The sequence below is a fragment of the Diadema antillarum genome, unplaced genomic scaffold, assembly GCF_040938485.1.
Source record: "Diadema antillarum isolate AM-2024a unplaced genomic scaffold, OU_Dant_1.0 scf00000215, whole genome shotgun sequence".
Lineage (NCBI taxonomy): Eukaryota > Metazoa > Echinodermata > Echinoidea > Diadematoida > Diadematidae > Diadema > Diadema antillarum.
In genome coordinates, this window is record NW_027271104.1 from 1 (window position 1) to 14,914 (window position 14,914).

At 39.8% G+C, this 14,914-nt stretch overlaps 1 protein-coding gene across 1 annotated transcript in view; it reads left to right on the forward strand.

Annotated features, from left to right (window-relative positions):
• The first annotated feature begins 3,250 nt into the window (after nt 1-3,250).
• The window catches only part of LOC139724479 (sortilin-related receptor-like), a 39,448-nt gene continuing 27,784 nt past the window's right edge, over nt 3,251-14,914 (forward strand). The window contains exons 1-7 of the mRNA XM_071635614.1: nt 3,251-3,422; nt 5,263-5,388; nt 7,515-7,637; nt 8,364-8,519; nt 10,317-10,454; nt 11,861-12,010; nt 13,982-14,134. Coding sequence (XP_071491715.1) covers nt 3,251-3,422; nt 5,263-5,388; nt 7,515-7,637; nt 8,364-8,519; nt 10,317-10,454; nt 11,861-12,010; nt 13,982-14,134 — 1,018 coding nt within the window. The remainder of the gene's footprint in view (nt 3,423-5,262; nt 5,389-7,514; nt 7,638-8,363; nt 8,520-10,316; nt 10,455-11,860; nt 12,011-13,981; nt 14,135-14,914) is intronic.

The following is a 14,914-nucleotide window of genomic DNA, read 5'->3' on the forward strand; positions in this document are numbered from 1 at the left end:
TATTTTGGTTGGAAAAATAACGTCCCGCGTAAAAGATTAATCCGCGAGTGATGCGACTCTGTACGTGCCAGCGCGCGGTACGGTGCGGACGCCAGATGCTGCCAGCAAAGAGCTACCTCTGTGTGTGTGTGTCACTACGTGTGTGTGTGTATGTGTTGTGTATGATGTGCATATCGAGGCAGGAAACTGGGCTGGTGTCGCTTGCGATAGCTCCTATAGGCCTACAACACGCATCACAGCATAGCACGCACCCTGTACTGTACATATCGGATACAGTCACGCTCACAAATCACGTACGTCTTGCAAAACAACCAGACTAAATTTCTGTCTACTATTATTAGTTTACTTGTGGATTGGTTATGATCTTATCGTTGTTCATTTATATGGCATTTATATTTCGAAAGTGCACTCGCGATGCTCGAGTCACTGGCACTATAAAGCCGAGAAGTCGGTTGTGAATACAATCATGTCCGCTTAGCCAAAGTGCGAACGTAACCATGCTCGCCATGCCGGCTTGCCCTGGCTTGCAATCGCGATGCTCTCTCGTCCGCTCGGCTCCCCGAATTTTACCGGCGGGGCTGCCTAGCTGCTGCTAGCTAGCTGCGCCTGCATACATACGCCGGGGTTCGTACGTGTTGTAGGGGCGCTCAATACGGTACATGTGAATCGAATGTAAACTGAATACCGAGCACGTACGTACGCACGCAGCGCACACAGGGTATGACAACACATAGGGGGAGTGGCTTCTGCGCTTGTTACGCGTATTTTCTAACCGCTGTACGCTCATTATCTGATCGCTGGAGATCCACACGCGAATGCAGCTTTTCGGCGTTGTTTGCAAACATGATTTGGGTCACATTTTCATGCGTGCTCGTAAAAAAATGGGGTGATATTGCTGTGATTTCAAAGTTAAATTTCTCAAGATAGAAACATCATTTCGCCATGAAATTTGAAATATGTCTTAATGAATATGTCTAAAATCGAGACGAGGAGCATCCCCGTCGTTTGCCATTCCATCTCCATCGAAAGGCAGCGGCTCATAGGGTTGCGGCACCCGTGGCCCTGCCGCTGCTTCCCCGGCTGGATTGACGTCGACAGCACCTTGCTCTCCCACTTCTCCATCGTCCTCTCCCCAGCTTACATCTTCCCAACTTCCATCGTCCTCGTCTATATTCTCGTCCCCTTCTCTGCTTTTGTCGCTTCATTCCTCTTCACTAACGTACTCCTCAAAGTCCATAAAAAGATCACTCTGATAACTCACTGTTCTCGGCCATTTTCGGAAGGAGTGAAAGCTCAAAATTGATCGACGCGAAATTTCGAAACGAACCGCTATGAAAAAGTTACGATGATACAAATGTGAACCGCACGTACGTACGTACAATGCATACGATACGAGCTGCGAGGTGATACGTCATACCGACCGACGGCCGACCGGATCTACTTTCGCACCAAAACTATGAGGAGAAAATTGTGATAATTGTGTGAAATTTGGGCTTGTTGCAGATCATAGTAATACAAAATAATTGTTTGAGAAGAAGCAGTTCATGATAATACTATTAAGTGTAGACAAACAGTAAAGAGTTGGTGTCAAAAGTATAAATAGCAGAGATTTCAGACTTTGAAAAAAAATTGACAGAAATTCTTTCCCGATGCCAAATGCTTTTCTACAGAGCATCCGGGGCCCGTGGCTCTAACTACCCTGGCGTGACGTCACAACTTTTGGAGTCCCGTACTGTGGCTGGTTTTCGAGGGGGAGGGAGGGGGATGTTTGGGACTTGCAAATAGCGGATATCTAGATGCTTGCGGGGATTTGAGCCAAACTTTTTGCATAATTGGTCAATTACCAACATATATTTCATCTACAAACGAATTTTACGAACATTTATTCCCTTCATATAGGATCTTTAAAGGACAAGTCCACCTTCATATACATAAGGATTGAGAGAATATAGCAATATTAGTAGAACACATCAGTGAAAATTTGAGGAAAATTGGACAATCCGTTCAAAAGTTACGAATATTTTAAGTATCTGCGCAGTCACTGCTGGAAGAGAAGACTACTACAGTGTATGATGTCACATGCGTACAACTATATAAGAAAAATAAAAAGAAAATTCCACAAAATTTTACTTTTTGAATAAAGTGCACATTTCTTCGACTTGCTACTGACGTATGCTAAGGGTAATATTATTTCCCCTGCCTTCTGAAAGAGAGAAGTCGAGTGTTCTTTTGTTATGCGAGAAAAATGGAAATATGTTGAATTTTCTTTATTCTTTCTTTATATCGTTGTACTCATGTGACATCACAAGCTATAGTAGTCTTTTCATCCAGTCGTGACTGAGCAGAAACTTCAAAAATTCATAACTTTTCAATGGATTGTCCGATTTTGTTCAAACTCTCACTGATGTGTTCTACTAATATTGCTGCATTCACTCAACCCACATGTCTATGAAGGTGAACTTGTCCTTTAATAACAAGTTCACCTGCAGGTGTAGAATTTATGCATGCTTTCTTCTTCTGTTCTGCTTCCATGAGCACTCAATCATAAATGTATTCTTCTGTGAAGATTCTACTTGTATGCCATCATCCTTGTTCACTGTGATTTCTTATAAATTTTGAAGACATTCTTATTCCTTATCCCAATCACAAAAATTCTGCAACTCTGTACCCAGTATAACCAATATAGAAATGTTTGAATGCAAAAGTCTGAAAATTATGCGGAGTTCTATAATCTCCTTTAAAGTACCGTATTTCAGTGAGCACTGTGCCGTACATGTAGTGAACGACAGTGCAGTTTGAACACTGTCTTTAATGTCATTGTGCATAACCACAGCACATAGTGGTAAATATGTGTGTGATTTATACATGTACATTATTTTCTCTGAATTTCACGATGCTGTCAAAAATCTGTGTAAAAGTGTTTTCCCGACTTATACTGATTTGCATATTGATCATTTCAGGAGATTGAAGTGGTCTATTCGTAGTTTAGATGGAATTGGTAGTCATCTTCTTTGCGTGAATTTCAGGTCACGCTTTGTATGCCATTGAACAAAGGTGTAAATTGTCATCACTGTGCTGACCACTGTATATTATTGAGTTATTTTCTCACAATAGATGCTACAATTAAGCAAGAACAAGGAATGTTGACATTTTATAAAAATATCTGTGTCATCAGCCTTGTTTACAAAATGATTAATGCTGAAATTTCTTTATGTGACATGCCAAAGTTTACATACACTTTGTAGTATGCATGCTTGCATGGATGAACCTCTCTATCTGGAATCTACTCTCTCCAGCATTCCCCACATGCGCTACGGACGAGTTCACATGCAATAACAAACGCTGCATCCAGGCGTCTTACCGGTGCGACATGGATAATGATTGCTGGGACGGATCGGATGAAGAAGACTGCTACTCAACGAGTGAGCCATTTCTTTTTTTCTCTCTCTCTCGTTATTTTTGTTTTTGTTTTTACTTTCGCTTTGCCCCTCCTCTGTTCTTAAAGGTAACAAAAACAAAGAGAAATGTGGATTGAGTGAAAGCAGCAACATTAGTTGAATACATCAGTGAAAGTTTGAGGAAAATCGGACAATTGATGCAAAAGTTATGAATTGTTAAAGTTTTGGTGTGGGAACCGCTGGATGAGGAGACTACTAGAGGTTATGACATTATGTGTGGACAACAACGTAAAGAAAATATAAAGGGAATTCCACAAAAATTCACTTTTCTACCAAAATGAAAGAGCACTTGACTAACAGCTTTCAGAAGGGCGAATAATTGTTAGCCTTTATGTATGTCAGTATCAATATGATGGAATGTGTAATTTTCATGAAAAATGATTTTTGTGGAATTCCCTGTATATTTTCTTTTTATTGTTGTCCACACATGACGTCGTAACCTCTAGTAGTCTCCTCATCCAGCTGTTCCAACACCAAAGCTTTAAGCTCATCACTTTTGCATCGATTGTCATATATTCTTCAAACTTTCACTGATGTGTCCTATGAATGTTACTGCTTTCACTCAATCCACATTTTTCTTTGGGTTTGGTTTCCTTTAACATTTCCCCAGAGTGAATCACATGTGTCTAGACAAGGGAACAATTTAATGGAGCGGCATACAGTACCGACAGCGAATTATTTCACTCGAACATTCAGGAATATTTCCGAATACTTGCGAATCGCACATTTACGAATATTCGGGAATATTTGGAAATAATTAGCGCTTGATATCAGAAGTGAAATATAGTACATAACGCATTTGCAATGCGTGAATATTCGCAAATATTCGTGAATTTACTATGCGCGAATATGCGCGCAATGCGCAAACATTCGCGAATATGTGGAAAATAATTTGCTGTCGGTACTGTAGCATTGGTTGAGGTGAGGATTCAGCATTTGACTTTTTGCTAGATACTTAGAAACCACTCTACGAAGTGTTAAAGAGCATACAATTCTAAGAGGGGATCAAAGTTTATTTGACGGAAATCGGTTTTGAAATGGCTGAGAAATCCCAAAACAAATCAAAAACCAAGCGATCCTAATAAAAGGTGGGTCCTGCCTTTTATTAGGATCTCTTTGTGTGATATCTAAGCCATTTCAAAGCCAATTTTCATCAAATAAATGTTGAATTCCTCTTGGAATTGTATGCTCTTTAGCATTCTACAACTGTATATTCTGTACTTACATTTTACAATGTATCTTAGTGTATTTGCATGATTATGGATTGTTTTCTCAATTTTTTTTCTTCAAATCAAAAGAAGTAAAACCTTTTCCTATATTATTTATGGAACTTGCTAATTGTACACTACATATTCAGTGCTTTTTGATTCCCCCGTGACTGCCCAAAGATTGACATGTCTCTTATGTTTGCATAATGTTTATGCATACTATGTGTGTACTCTTTGTGTATAGGATGTACACATAATATTCATGTACATGTACAGTTTGGTTTTAATATTTGACATTTGTTTCATGTACACTGTACATATTTGTATTTAGGTCTTTGCGTTATGTCAATATGCCTTTTCACTTGCTTGGACAAATGATGTTCCTTCGTAACAATTTTGTTTCATTTGGATGAGGAAAAATGAATGAAATAAAATGAAATTATGAATATGATTTCAATAATAAACAAACAAAGAAACCACACATGTAAATGAAATGAAATGAAATTATGAATATCATTTTATAATAAACAAACGAACAAACCACACATACACACACACACAAAAACCCAACACTGTGCTGTTTGATATTTTTACAGTTGAGCCAACAACTGCCGGTGTCTGCCCTGCCAACTTCTCCACCTGCCCCAGCGGACACTGCATCCCCCAGAACTGGATCTGTGACGGGGACAACGACTGCGGTGACAATTGGGATGAGATGAACTGTAAGCCTTGGCCCTCCTCTTTACCTTTCTCTTTCTTTCTTGGCATCAAGTTTAAAGAGATACACCTCTCTAAGTTCAATTTGTTTGTTATGGCTCCATAGGCAGAAAGAATTCAGAGAAAAATGAATCTTTAAAGGGTATGGCTAGTAACTGGTCAGTGGGAATCAGTGGGAATGCTGGGGGATGATTGTTCCAATCCTTATGGGATTCATTTCAGAGTACATTGTAAATCAATTGTTGTGTGAAAATGATTTGCTTCAGAATGGTCTCATATTCAAGTAATGTGCAGTTCAATGTTTCCAGGGTAGCATGCCTGTTCAGTGACGGGGCGATCGTTAACGGGCCCAATTTAATTCTATTTAACGTGCAGTCAAAAACAATGAATTGCGCTGGTCAGCAAATACGTGCATACAGTTGAGATTCTTCGACAGTATGCATGCTTATACAGAGACCAGTGATATAATGTTACAAATTGTATACCCAATTTGTTATTTAGGATTCTCAAACATGTATTTGAGCCAGGCTACCCTTCGCAACCTATGGTATCACCATGATTACCAGGTCTTTTGATGTGTTAATTTGTTATAAAAGGTCATTATTAGATGTATTCAATTTTTCTGTGATGCAAATGTGTGTGCGTGTCTTTCAGTGTTCGGATTAATTTTTTGCGACCCCTTGGAAGGGCTCCTGATGAATGCTTATAGGCAAGCTGAGGGAGTGGGTGCTATGGGATTGATGGTTCTTTGACCCTTGTTTGGAACTACAGATGATGTAAATGTGCCTTGCTTGACTGCTGCAGCCAGTGGACTTGAACCAGGAACCCCACTATTTGAGTGTCTATGGTCTAAACCACTAAACCTTAGTGGCTCTCCACAAATACTACTCCACAAACAATAAGAAAAACAAACAAAACAAAACAAAACAAAACAAAAGGCAAACATAAATGCTGACTGGCGCTTGGTGAACATCGTAAAATTGTGAAATTTAAACTCTGTTGTTTGATACATGTACAGTAGTTGATGAAATATAAGAGAATGGCAATGAAAATGGATGGACCACACTTCTAGGAAATGAAATACCTCCTGCTCCATTTTGACATTCAGTGTTTGCAGTAAGAGTTCTAATATTCCAGCTCAATAAGCCAGTTCGTAATTAGCTCATGTACACCTTGGTACAAATGACCTTTATTTTTTTCTCAGTTGGTTAAGCACATCACTCATTTTCAAAGCGGTATAATGCATCAGCTGCCCAACATAACAATGTATGGAATTTGTGTTCAAACAAAGTATGAACTTGTGTTTAGACCAGGTGACCAGAATAGTCCGTCAGTTGACACTTTAGCAGGCATCTACTTCATTGTTTCGTATTGAATGCAATAACAACTTTTTTCTTTTGATATTGCCACATACCATTCTTGCTCTCAGGTGGATGTGCTGGCAAGCACTATTTGGATAAGGATCACATGAATAATCATCACATTACAGATGCTTATCTCAGTGAATTAATAAACCAAAATGCCTGTTGGTACAAATTACCTTTTTCTGCTCATGCACAAAGTGGAATTATGAACTGGTCTATACTGTACCTGTGTTCTCACCATGGCTGCCAAGTGTCTCCTATTCTGCAGAAGATAACTCAAATTTATCTTGCCATGTCTTGACGAGAGAAAATGAAAGCTTCCGTGTTTTAGAAGTCATTAATTTTGCCCATTAGATTGAATGAAGCGTACAGGTACATGTACGTGTATTTCCCCGATTACACCACGGAATCGTCCTTATTTTGATGTCTGAATGCTCTTCTTCTTTTTCTGGTTCAGTTTGCCTCCTTTAAACTTGATGATCCTCGCAAACTTTGGATGTGTGAGTATGTGTGTGAAGCACAGTGGTTCAGGTGCATGGTGCAGGGTATGCATGTGTTAGTATATACATGGTGAGAGTGAAAACAGTGCAGGGACTTATCCACTGCCTTCCGTCCGCTGATGGCAGAAGGCTTCCAGGGATGGTGCGGTTACAGTGCTCAGAGGGAAGATGTCAGACCCTATACTTCGGAGCTTCTTTTCTCAATTAACAATTTTCTAGAGTGTTTGCATATTGTGGGTTCAATCCATGATTTATCGTTACATGCAGGTGACAGCCTGACTTGCTCCACCAGCCAGTTCCAGTGCGATAATAACCACTGCATCCCGGACTACTGGGAGTGCGACGACTACGACGACTGCGGCGACAACAGCGACGAGAGGAACTGTCCTTGTAAGTTGTTGCCAAGGAGACAGAGCAAACGTAAAATGATGACTCGAAGGTTTAACTCATAGTAGGCCGTGTTGTGGACCCCCTGTGTGCAACATTACTGTAAAACCAGGAATGTTTCACGTGCATTCTAATTTGGCAAGTTTTGTGAGAGCCAAGATCGCGAAAATTAAGATACACGCGAAAGTTCTAATGGACACCGTATGCATTGAATGACAGTGACAATTCGTGAAAATTTCATGCCACGAACAGATCTTGCTTCACAGTATTAATTAACAAAAGACATTGGAATGCACCTCCCCCTGAACTGAGCATACTGTAACTTACATGCTTACATGTTACTGATATTTTTCACAACAGATATTGTGTGGAAACTTGCAAATTATGCTCAGTCTCGGTGAAAATGCTTTTCGATGTCTTGTGTAAATCATTTAATACTAGAACTTTTAGTAATGATTAACAGATGATGTCAGTGAAAAAATTTTGGTTTAAAAGGCTGTTTGTTGGCATATCCAAACAATCTGAAGAAGGTTAGTAGAAACACCATTATTAAATATATGGGCACATAAAGATAATCATTTGGCCAGAAAAGTGATTTTGTGGTTATCACGGATCAACACAGGTCAATGCGCTTTTGCATTTAGTTCCTGTAACCTCATACACTATATAACTTCTAGTATCCCAGTCTCTTTAATACAATTTTAAACTCTTTGTGCAAACCCTTTCTAGCTGGGACGACAGAATACCCGTCCTACACCACCGTCAACCCGTTCTCTTGCTCGGGCAGTGACTTCCGATGCCTGACTTCGGGCACGTGCGTCCCGTACTGGTGGAAGTGTGACGGCTACGATGACTGTGGCGATGGATCCGACGAATACGACTGCAGTACGTGGACTCCGTCTTTTCTTTCTTTTTTTCTTCTTGCGAACGGAGATTGATCAATTCTCCCTATTGCATATGAACGTAAAAGAATGGCAGTGCTGTTTGATTTCTGTTACAATATGTGGGCAACGAGGTGTCATGGCACAATTTGAGCTCTATTTTATGGTACAAGAGAAACATGGTGCATTTCTATCTCAATCTCCAACTAATATAGTTTTACAGATTTTTGTACAGCAATTGTCACTTGTTGGGAAAAGAAATAGAAAGTTTCAACCTCTGAAGGTGGATTTCTATTGTAAAGTGAAAATATTTTTGTTAGAATGAAAGGGAAAAATGAAATGTGGTTTACCAAAGAATGTACAGTGGACTCCGAGACCCGTTATAACGAAGTCCTCTGGACTGGTAGTTTCTGTCATTATATCCAAACAAATAAACAACTAGAGAAGCACTCTGAGAGCGCAGACCTCCGCCAAGCATGCAGCCCATTTCCACCCGCTCTGATCTTGTTCTTCCACAGAGATCAGTGATTTCCACTCATACGTACTGCATTGTGTGCTGAAAGCCGCCTGATTTCCTAATATAGAAGCCTTTGTTACGTCATAAACCCTCAGCTGCACAGCGTGCCTCGCCCTAGCAGAAACTAGAGCACGCGCTTTAGTGTGCGCATGCAAACCTCAAATACGCGCAGCCTGAACTCCCAAGTTCATTGACCCTACCTGCCAAAATATCAAAAATCCTTCATAAATTCCCCCAAAATTCTCGGATCACTACCAAAAGTTAATCGTTTGTTACTTGTGTCATTTTCAACCTTTCCTGCAAGTTTCATCCCAATCCGTTAACTACTTTTTGAGTTATTTTGCACACGGACAAACGAACGGACGAACTACTGTAACTAACAAACAAACAAACCAACAGTAACGAAAACATAACCTCCCCCCTTGGCGGAGGTAATAAAGATATAGTAGATAATGTTGCGGCCTGAATTTTAATTTTGTTGCAACTGGAATTTCATTATAACTGTGTTTGTTAAAACAGGATTGCACTGCTCGTGCCTTTTGTACAGTGTATTAGAGAAACTCTGCATCACCAATAGTGCGGAAGTGAATCCTAAAACGATGACCCTGCCTTAACACGGAATGTTGGGTGCGTTAGATCACCTTATTCATTTGCGCATAGCGTACTGCCATCGTACCGACTCCACTGCCAGTGGCCAGTGATTAGATATTTACAGTAATTGTGTTCTAGGCAGAGTTCTCCTGTTATTGAAAGATTTTGGTGGACCAGATGCAATGTGTAGAGCTCTAAATACGTAATATGATAGGACTAGTCTTACTATTGATAATTCTGCACGCTGTGCTCACATGCCGAGTTCAGAATCTAATCTTGGTTAAAAGTTTTGATTCATACAGTAGCTCCAAGTGCATCCTTTGTGCTTATGGCAGCTATTCTTTTAGCAGGTACTGGTTCTATTGCAATGTGCCAGACTATCACACAAAATGAACTGTAGTTAACCTAAAATTAAGCAGCAGGGTGGGAAATGCCTGCTTTAAGACAGATGGCAACGATAAACATGGCTTTTTTTTGGGGGGGGGGGGGAGTTAGTGGCCATATATGGCACCACAAATGGTATGGTATATCATTAAAGTAGAAATTGTCACACGCCCGTGATGTGAAAAAAAAAAAACGAACGCACTTTTTGACTTGATTGTACCTTTCAGTGGATTATCCCATCCATCTTTATTGTTGTTGTTGTTGCTGCTCTTCGTCGTCTGTAATCTTTTTCCGTTAACCTTTTGACAGTCGATTACACGACGATTGCACCGGGCTCCTGCGGCTCTGGCGAGTTCACGTGTGACAACGGGAGGTGCATCCCGTGGTACTGGGAGTGCGACGCATATGACGACTGCGGCGACAACAGCGACGAAATCACGTGCGGCAGTAAGTGAAACCGAGGAAAAGAAGAAAAAAAAAGAGAAGAAAGTTCACACAAAGAAGACAAAAAGACGAGAATGAAAAAGAAACGCTGGGATATCTGAATCCGTGACCTACTTCGTTTTGTAAATGTTTCGTGGATATTTTCGTCAGCTATTTGTTCGTTGAAACTTTTGTATGACTTCGCCATCAGCACTCTGTGCTACATGTCTGCAAAGTAGAAAGGATGCTTTTCAGTACTCCTATCAGCTTTTGTGTTGTTTGTTTGTTTTTTAGCTTTTGTGTTGTTTGTTTGTTTTTAAGCTTTGTGGTCTTAAAGAAGTACTCAAATTCTCCCCAAACTATGGTTGTAGAATTGGAATCTTCAAAGGGGAGTTACATCTTGACATTATGTTGCTTAGTATGAAAACAGAAAATCGGAAAAAAAAAGTAGATCAGTGGAACTTTGGGCAGAAAATAAGCAACATGATAAAAAGTTATGCACTGTCAAAGTGTGGAGGACAACACAAGTTTGCAACTCTGTGTAACATAGGTGTTGAGTAGCTCTCCGAGTACTGAATGTACACAAAAAGTCACAAATCTTTCCCTTTTTCTCATGAGGATAAGCTTATTCTTGGTATATATTAACAAAAGAAATCTATTTTTTGTGTGATCTCCTCAGCAGATTGATAAGGTCTGTCTGTGCCAAAATAGTTGTGAAAAATGGAAACGAATTAAATTTTGTGTACAAAACAAATGGAGAGGTGCTTGACACATACATTGCACAGAGTTGCCAATTTTGCCATGCTCTCTAAACTTTATCAGCTCTGCTCAAAACATTTTTAATGTGTTTATTTTTTTTTTCTCCAAAATTTTCATTGATCTATTTCTTCGATTTTTCTGTTTTCATACAAAGCAGTATGATATCAGGATGAACTTAATTTGCCATTTGCAGATAAAACAAAAACCCAGCACTAGTGCTTCAAAATAGTTCTAAGATGTGAGTTACGGATAGATACAACTAATGTAAAAATTGGAATCAGTATAATCAATGTTAAGTACTGTTAAGTATACAGAATGTGAACAATAGTTATGATAGAAATGTTTCCAGATTAAACCGTCTGCAGTTATGGTTTATTCATATTGAGAAAAACAGAGATTTTTCCTTACGTTTTAGGCTTTATTTCGAAAATTTTATATGTCAGGATATTTTGTGATACAACACACATAAACATATCCATCAGATGTGATATCTTGATTTTTCGTTTCTTAAATCATTGCTCCCAAAGTTAGACTGGACCTTTAAACTTTGAGTGAACCAGTTTATTTCTCCTCATAAAGTACAAATTATGTACATGTAATCATGGGGGAAGGGTGAGATACATGCCCTCTCTACTAAAATCTGATATACATGTACGTGCTTGTTGCCGTAGCTACGACGGAAATGCCCGCAACGCCGCCATCCTGCGGGTTCTTCCATGTGCCCTGTGGCATTGGTGCGACGCCGCCCTGCATCTGGCGATGGTTCGAGTGCGATGGAGAGGCAGACTGCTCCGACGGCAGCGATGAGGACCACTGTGGAAGTGAGTATTGGAGAAAAGATGAATTCACGTGAGACTCTTTGTGAAATGTTGTCACGCTGTCCCTGAATTGACAAGAGTATCAACCTTCACAAGATCTTCGGGCAATTTATTGGCTTGCCAAAGATTTTGCCACTGCTCACAAAGTGGCTGGCGGAGCCGGAGAAACTCCACCAGCGGTGATGCGATGGCTTAACTCCTTATGTGCCATGGTGGAAACCCACTGTGTGCCACATTATTCTTAGACACCAACGTCTGTTATATCTACAATGTATGTTACTTCTATAGATTTCTGTTAAGGTGGACATAATAGTGATTAAAGTTGTGAGAAGATTCCGAGCTTTGCTCTGATGTAGAATTGTATGACAAATTCATGATTGTTTTTTTATTCACTTGACTTGTAGCTAAATTACTGTAAAGGCATGACTTTTGCATGCAAAACAGTGACAGAAACTTACTCGTAAATCCAGTAGGGAACACAGGTTGTTAGTCAATCGCATAAAATGCAAGCTATATGTGAAAGAAATAGAAGCGTGAGAAACACTTTCATTGTACTGTGGCATTTGGCGATTAATCGATCGGTTTAGGCAGGTTTGTGTGTTTGAGCAGGTTTGTGTGTTTTAGCAGGTTTGTGTGTTTGAGCAGAATATGCGAAGTTGGCATGCAGTCGACTGAGTCGGACGCGCGAACATGGCACATGGAGAGGTAAGATGCCCTCATGAGTGACCTGGTGTTGATACGATCAGAGCCGAAACTGAATGTCTTCCTCTGTCGTGTGCCCATGCGTGCTCGGTTTCGGGGCGGTGTGATGCCGGTATAAAGGAGCCTCTATTTGAACACAACAGTATTCAGTGTCTCAATCTTGGTATTAAATGTTGTCTGAATTCAAACAATCTTTTGGACTAAGTGAAAACTGCCTCTGTGAATTTAGGCCATGGAGTCTTGGGATAAAGCCGAACAAACACTTTAATATTGTGTTGTTGAAATTGGTCATAAGTGGTAAAATTGTGGAATTTCAATTTTAAGCTTACAAAAAAAAAATGTTGATACCAGTTGTAATCACATATCCAAGTATAAGGTGGAGCTGTGATGTTTCATACATCTCACAAGTTTACCATTTGCTTTGCACACAAATCTTCACAAAATTTTACGTTTTTGGCATAAAATCAGAATGAACAAATGACATCCATTGCATCAAATCCTTTCTGATTTAAGACTGATGTCATTGCTTTAGTGAAAACAGTTGAAAAAAAAATTGTCAGAAACTTATAGTTTGTAATGTTTGTGTTTCATTCGAACTAAACTACGGATTTCTCCAATGTTCGCATAATTTTATGAGTGTGCCTTTAACATCCATAAATTTTCACTGTACAATGAGAGTCCCCTCTGGTGTGGCCTCCATGTTTGTTGGAGTACACCTCAATCTTATAATCACAGAAATCGCAAATATCATGAGTTGAATTCTTTTTGCAAATTTAGCAACAAGCAAAACTATTCTGATTCCTACAGTGACGAATGTGACATGGAAGCGTGCTTTTCTTCCTTCATTACTTGTACTCCACAATTGCGAATTTACAATTTGTAACTACTCTGAAAATTGTTGTGAAGTCCTGATTCTTGAAAAAATTAGGCTTTGCTGAATGCATGGAGTATACAGCAGGGCTGCACACACGCCAAATTTTCTACTGGTTCAACCTGTCTGGCTCACCAGTAGGGACCTATTTTCTGGCCAGTTTCTGAAAAAAAGTTACTTGTCCAACAGTGATTTTGACTGGTCAGGGAGAGTCGGACCAGTGCCAGTGTGCAATGTGCAGTGTGCCATTGTATACAGTAATTGTATCAACATGAACCTTGGCAGGTAGATAGAATTTTGCTCTAGAACTCATTTGATATAAAGATATGTTTACCCAATATCTGAGAGGAATGCCCCAAGGCTATCCTTAATGAATGATCTATTCATCCATTTCATGACAGCGCGTATCCCAACCACGCCATACGTGCCGACGACTGTGCGCACGTGCGGTGTCCGCGAGTTCAAGTGTGCGGACGGACAGAAGTGCATCCCCATCAGCGATGTGTGTGATGGCTACTACCAGTGCTCAGACACCAGCGACGAACTCAACTGTCGTGAGTTTCCCCTTGGTTTGACTCTTCAAAGATTTCTCATTCATTTTCATTGAAGTGAAGCCGTTGAGGATGGTCTGATTTTGCTACAACACATATTTCCCATAGACCCGTGCCCGAGTATACTCGGGACCTCGTCCTCAACGGCTTAAAATGCGCCTTTAAGAAGGTACAAGATAGCTTTATATTGAAGGCTCAAACAGTTTGGGGGAATTGTACTTAATCTACTATGCTGTATGTTCATCTACATTGTACACTTATCTCTCTCTCTCTCTCTCTCTCTGGCTGTTTACATGTACATGCATTGATACAGTGCAATTTGCAAGTACAGGCCATAGGATTTCTTATTCTTTTCATCTCAGTTCTGTACACATTTGGCTATCTCCATATGTTAAAATTGCACAAAATTTCAGTTTGATTTGTGATTTCGTCAGACAACCTCAATATCATCACTAAATTTGAGAGAGGGAAAGAGAGATATGTTTTATATTGCAATGTCCTTGACAATGATAATGCATTTACTCTAAGAAATCATGATGACAATGTTCAATAATTTGGAATTTACAGAATTTACAATCATCCTAACTCAACAAATTGTGTTATGAATAATTTTAACCTGTCATCTGCGCGAACCTGGTGGCCTATGTATTAAGTCTATGGAGATAGGAAAAAGGACGAGTGGACATGCTTCAGCAAGAACTTTAAGGAATGATGGAAATGAGTTTGTAACCAGATGTAAGGGTGGATCCAGGAATTCTGTAAAGGGGAGGCACTTTTACAAAA